The 6699-nt window shown below is 40.9% G+C and overlaps 1 protein-coding gene across 1 annotated transcript; it reads left to right on the forward strand.

Annotated features, from left to right (window-relative positions):
* On the forward strand, nt 1–4744 carry LOC139376795 (transmembrane protein 101). The gene is made up of 4 exons (XM_071119724.1): nt 1–166; nt 2084–2264; nt 2618–2764; nt 3081–4744. The coding sequence occupies exons 1-4, from the start codon at nt 36–38 to the stop codon at nt 3387–3389; spliced, it is 768 nt and encodes a 255-aa protein (XP_070975825.1). The 5' UTR covers nt 1–35; the 3' UTR covers nt 3390–4744.
* Nucleotides 4745–6699: the final 1955 nt, after the last annotated feature.

A 6699-nucleotide genomic window follows, 5' to 3' on the forward strand; every position in this document is an offset into this window, starting at 1 on the left:
TTGCCCACTGCTGACGTAACACTGTAGTAACAATAATGGCTGCCCCTAGCAGTAGGCAAGTTCTCCGGCGCCTCTGTCAATTTGGCGCCTTTATTTTGACCCGATTTGGTTTCTGGAACTGCTTTACAATGCTGATGCTCTTTGCGGAGCGCGCGGATGTAAAAAGGTAAGCGCGGTGGATATGTATGTGAGTACGTTTCTGCAGACGTCGGCTAGCCGCTAATCGGCTAAACAGAGGGTTGGCTTTACAGCGTCACTTTGCTTGTTAGTTGAGCTACATTATTGACAGACATATTTACTACACTAGTTTGGCTTTTCTATGCCAGGTACTGTTTTCTGGGTTATGAACGTGGTCATTTGGTTGTGTAAAAGAACATAGAACTACAAAAGCTACAACTTCCGGGATTGTGGGCCATCTGGCTCTAGTTATGGCAGGGGGATATTTCTGTCATCTTTAAATAGGAGTGCACCACCCTGTAATCTAGCTGGTGGAGTCTCCAGTTACCTTACTTTGATCAAGTCATATGGTCTACAACTGTAAATATATAGTAACAGTGACTGCGTGGCATATCTTCTCACATGGCATATAAACCATTCATTCATGTATTATTGTTTTTTTCGAAGAATGCCAAGTCCTTAATATTTTAGTCATTAAGGAGATGCTTTATCCAGAGCGATTTACAGTTAGTGTATTCAGTTTAAAGTGGAACTGACAGCATTTTAACATTAAATCGTATTCAAATCTGTTCATATACACCCTCTGGAATAATATTACATGTTTTTTAAAAAACATTTTCTGACAAGCCAGCACTATATGGTAATTTTCATAAATTCATAGAATGTTTGGGAATTACGTATAGTACAGCCTTTCTGAAAATTCTATAGCAATATAGAGTGGGAAGTGGCTGTTTTGTTTGGACAATTTAACAGACACTGCAGTGAATAAAACCTAATTAAAAACACCTGTCTTGTCCAGGACTGGAGTCTACACAGACCAGTGTGCCATATCCAATCAGAGCTACAGTAGGCCTATATGCAAATAAACCATTTGCCACATGGGCCTGCCATCATTAACTTTGAACTGGATTGTGTGTTTACATGAAGTAGCAACAGAGCAACTTTAGATCATTAGAATGCATTCACAAAATACACCTGAATAGATTTCTTCAAATATATAAATAACACAGGAGTCCTCTTATATTTGGGAACTCCTGACATAGTAAAAATTCCTTGTCTTCGGTCAGTTAGGATCGCCACTTTTATTTTAAGAATGTGAAATGTCAGAATAATAGTAGAGATTTATTCCCGCTTTTATTTCCTTCATCACATTCCCAGTGGGTCAGAAGTTTACATACACTCAATTAGTAGCATTGCCTTTAAATTGTTTAACTTGGGTCAAACGTTTCAGGTAGGCTTCAACAAGCTTCCCACAATAAATTGGGTGAAACTTGAAATTGGCCCTAATCAATCGGCCATTCCGATAAATCGGTCGACCTCTACTCATGATTACTGTTACTGATATCTAGCTGGCAAACAGTTGTGACTCAGTGTGACAGCTGAAATGAAGAACGCAATGTTCTTTATCTCCGAACATATTGCACAAGTTGACTGCAGGTGTTTACTTAAAGTAGCTACAATTATTCAAAATGTATTAAACTTCAAATAAATAGATTCAACGGTATCGAAAACCATCCCATGGCTTTTTCTAAATACCCCGGTGTGCGTATACACAGTAAACCACCCGAGACTACTGCCAACAATGCCTTACTGAACGCCATGGAATTGAGTCAAATATAAACTATTTTTATAGCCTCCTCTTATAAAGTTGGTTTTGTAGCATAAACTGGAAATTTGATATTTTTGACTGATTATGATTGTATGTTTGTTTCATATCTGCAAAGTAGTTAAAACGCTGTCAGTTCCACTTCAAGGTAGCTAAGTGAGACAAATCATTGTCTTTGGAGGTATGAAATCATAGCTATTGTTAACCATGAGTGTAATCAATTAGTTGATTTGAACAATGATTTTTGAATATTTAACCATTTCAGTGTTGTAATATATGTGCTTTTTTCTTAATCTCCAGGAAACCTGACATCCAGGTTCCCTACTTGTACTTTGACATGGGGGTATCAGTTCTTTGTGCCAGCTTCATGTCCTTTGGGGTGAAGAGGAGGTGGTTTGCACTGGGGGCCGCCATACAGTTAGCTATCAGCACCTACGCTTCTTATATTGGTGAACAAGTGCACTATAGTGACTGGCTGAAGGTGAGTACTGCCTGTGAGGAGGAGTATATAGTGTGACAACTCCAGCTGAAGTATCCTGGGGGTAAGAAATGTTTTGTGGAGAGTGACAACTCTGTCTACATTGAGAGCTGTGCATTGTGTAGGAATGACACCACCTGTTGAAAGACAATAAATAGTGCGCTCTATTTGGTCATAACTTATTGTGGGTTAATACTGGGTGCTGGGCCAAAAAAAAACGGACATGACTAAGATGATCCTATTTTAGGATGAATTAAAACATTGTGTTGAAGAAATGTAGTAAGTGTTTGCATCCCCCCTTCACTACATCTCTAGGAATGCTCAACTGACCTTCTGTGTCTTATGTGATCCTGTAGGTAAGGATGTACTCCAGAACCCTGGCTATCATCGGGGGTTTCCTGGTCCTAGCCAGTGGTGCGGGGGAGGTATACAGACAGAAACATCGCACCAGATCGCTGCAGTCCACCGGACAGGTCTTCATAGGGGTCTACCTCATCTGCATGGTAAGACAAACAACCTACTTCAGTGAATTAGCTACAGTGTTTGACCTAGAAAGAAGCACTGTGATGGGAATCCCCTTCCTCCATCCTTAAAATCAATTACTGCAGACCTAGAAACCTGGATAGCAAAAGGCCTAGATTTTCCCTGATTTAAATAGCCCAGTGTCAAGTTTGACATTTGTGTCCTAATCAGATATGAGAGCGATAGAGATCAAATCATTGTACAAAACTAGGTGCAATAAACTGAATGGTGAGTCCAACAAATATACAGTAGCAGCCTAAATAACAACTCAATGCAGCGCTGTGTTCCCTCCACCAGGTGTACTCCCTCCAGCACAGTAAAGAGGACAGGATGGCCTACCTGAACCACATCCCTGGTGGGGAGATCACCCTAATGCTACTGGTGGTGCTGTTTGGAGTGCTGGCCCTGGCCTTCCTCTCTGGCTGTTATATCCGTCTAGCTTCACAGATCCTGGCAGTGGTCCTGCCCCTCATCCTGCTCTTCATCGACGGTAACCTGGGCTACTGGCACAACACGCGCCATGTAGAGTTCTGGAACCAGTTGAAGCTGATGGGGCATAACGTGGGTATTTTCGGGGCTGTGCTGATTCTGGCTACAGACGGTTGAATGGAATGGACACCTTGGCAGACTATCAGAAGAGAGGCCAATACTTAACATGTGACTGAAGCTACATTTAGTGTTTCAAATGGCACCCTATTCCCTATATATTGCACTACTTTTGACCAAAGCTTTGGCCAAAAGTAATGCAATATATTGGGAATAGGGTGCCACCTGGTCAAAAGTAGTGCACTATATTGGGAATAAGGTGCCATGTGAGACTTATACAGTCTTTCTGGATCCTCAGATGAACTGATCCTCACTTACAGCAGGAGATAAATGGTGATTGGACGCTAATCCCTGCCTGACAGACAGCCGGTAGACCTTATCGTTAACTACCTGTCCAACTTTGCTTCTGCAGAAAATAGATATGAGCCCTGTTGAGTTTTTTTTTTAATACTGAACAAAAATACATAACGCAACAATGAACTATTTTACAGTTCATAAATAAGGAAATCGGTCAATTCAAATAAATAAATTAGGCCCTAACCTATGGATTTCACAAAAGGGCTTTATTACAGACAAATACTCAGTTTCAACAGCTGTCTGGGTGGCTGGTCTCAGATGATCCCGCAGGTGAAGAAGCCGGATGTGGAGGTCCTGGGCTGGCATGGTTACACGTGGGTCTGCGGTTGTGTGGCCCGTTGGACGTACAGCCAAATTCTCTGAAACGATGTTGGAGGTGGCTTATGGAAGGGAAATTAACATTACATTATCTGGAAAGAGCTCTAGTGGACATTCCTGTAGTCAGCATGCCAATTGCACGCTCCCTCAAAACTTAAGACATTTGTGGCATTGTTGTGTGACAAAACTGCACATCTTAAAGTGGTCTTTTATTGTCCCTAGCACAAGGTGCACCTGTATAATGATAATGCTGTTTAATCAGCTTCTTGATATGCCACACTTGTGGAGAAATGCTCACTAACAGGGATGTAAACAAATTTGTGCACAAGTTTTGAGAGAAATTAGATTTGTGAGTATGGAACATTTCTGGGATCTTTTATTTCAGTTTTACATGTTGCATTTATATTTTTGTTCAGTATATTTAACTTAAATAAATTATGTTTGGAAACCTGGTATTTACATATGGCTATAGCAGATTTCAGTTTGAGTATTTGGGGGGTTATATCGTGGTTTAGTTGTCAAATGTTTTACTGCAATTTATGGTAAGAAATTAGGGGTAACTTGACATTTTGCATATTTTCTATCAAATAATAGAACTACAGTGTACTCCTTTTGTACCTAATGCAATATGAATATAGGATCATATTTATTTTTGAATATCATTTGTTTCCATTCCTGACGACATTCCTGAGTGTAGGTTGTCATACGACTAAATAAACAACTACTGGTTTGGTTTTGTATATTGTGTATTCTGTGTATATTCACTTTTCACAATAGTAATTAATTATTTATCAATCTGTAATTTTATGCACAACGAAATCAGAAAGGACCTGACGGTTGTCATTAGTTACCACAGTAACAAAGTCATAAACCCGGCCTATTTCTACAATGTCTCTTAAAATCGGATTTTAAACCTAACCTTAACCACACTGCTAAATTTATGACTAACCTTAAATTAAGACCAAAAAGCTCATTTTAGATTGCATGCATTTTTACTACAGCCAATTTTAACTTTGTGTCAGTGGTAACTAGTGAACTAATGGACAAATGGTAGAAATATCCAGGGGTGCCATGTACCTCAAAAATCTGAGGGGGCACAAAGTATGTGAGGATGTCTGGGGGATGGTCCAGAGGGGGGCTAGGCCCCTCCACCCTGTTGGGAAGTTGGATAAAATACATGTAATCCTGCTTTGTGGCATTTCGTGAAGACTGTTATACTGATTGCACTATGTGTTTTTGTGCGTGTAGATATGGTTGTCCTTGTTCGATAGAGCCATTGGATGTCTTTCAGCGAGGTTCCTATCAGAGGATGAATTGCTAAATATACAAGCTGACATTATTTCCAGTGTCTGAAAGACTACAACTCGGGTAGGTTGGTGCTTCGTGCTCTGGCCACATCCCTCCCCCAAGGCCGGCTTTTTTGAAAGGAACACAATCCTCTGGGCAAAGCTGAAGGACTTTCATCAACATGAATTTGACAAGAGAGCATTTTTTGATGTTCTATTAGCTACATGGTGACATTTAACCATGTTTTAGCTAGAAGCTCATTTACAGCTGATGCCAGCACCAAGAGGGCAGATGACAAATACAGTGACTAAGTAAGTTATATTTCCTGCAAGCCACCTGCTAGCTAACTAGTTAATCTACTGAAACCCATAGTGTGTATTGCTGGCTAACATACTACTGTGTAACAGTGGGGGGAATCAAATACATTTTCTGTTTGCTAACTTAGGTAGCTAGCTAGTCTAGCAGGATAGCTAAGTTAGCTAAACAAATAGAGTTAGTCATATGACCAAATAGAAGCGGTTTTATAAATTGGACATCTATTGTATCTGAATTGAAAACCTCTTCTCTTTAGTCCTAGATATGGCTACTAATGGGGCTAAACTGCCTGCCATCCAGGACCTCTACACCAGGCGGTGTCAGAGGAAGGCCCTAAAAATGGTCAAAGACCCCAGCCACCCCAGTCATATACTGTTCTCTCTACTACCGCATGGCAAGCGGTACCGGAGTGCCAAGCCTAGGACAAAAAGGCTTCTCAACAGTTTTTACCCCCAAGCCATAATACTCCTGAAAAGGTGATCAAATGGCTACCGGACTATTTACATTGTGTGCCCCCCAATCCCTCTTTTACGCTGCTGCTACTTTCTGTTTATCATATATGCATAGTCACTTAACTATAGTGTAATGACCCTGGGTTTATAAGCGCGGAAATCGACTCTGTCGCATGAGCATGCTTTTGCGGCACAGTCGATAGCGCGCCGGACCTCGGGCTTGAAGGTCGAGGGTTCGAAACCTGCTCCCTGCTGTTAAATTACAATACATTCATGTACATACTACCTCAATTGGCCCGACCAACCATTGCTCCCGCACATTGACTAACCGGGCTGTCTGCATTGTGTCCCACCACCCGCCAACCCCTCTTTTACGCTACTGCTACTCTCTGTTCTTCATATATGCATAGTGACTTTAACCATATCTACATGTACATACTACCTCAATCAGCCTGACAAACCGGTGTCTGTATGTAGCCTCGCTACTGTATATAGCCTCACTAATGTTATTTTTCACTGTCTTTTTACTGTTTATTTATTTTATTTCTACCTATTGTTCACCTAATACCTTTTTTGCACTATTGGTTAGAGCCTGTAAGTTTTCACTGTAAGGTCTACTACACCTGTTGTATTCGGCACGC

The sequence above is a fragment of the Oncorhynchus clarkii genome, chromosome 20 (assembly GCF_045791955.1).
Source record: "Oncorhynchus clarkii lewisi isolate Uvic-CL-2024 chromosome 20, UVic_Ocla_1.0, whole genome shotgun sequence".
NCBI lineage: Eukaryota > Metazoa > Chordata > Actinopteri > Salmoniformes > Salmonidae > Oncorhynchus > Oncorhynchus clarkii.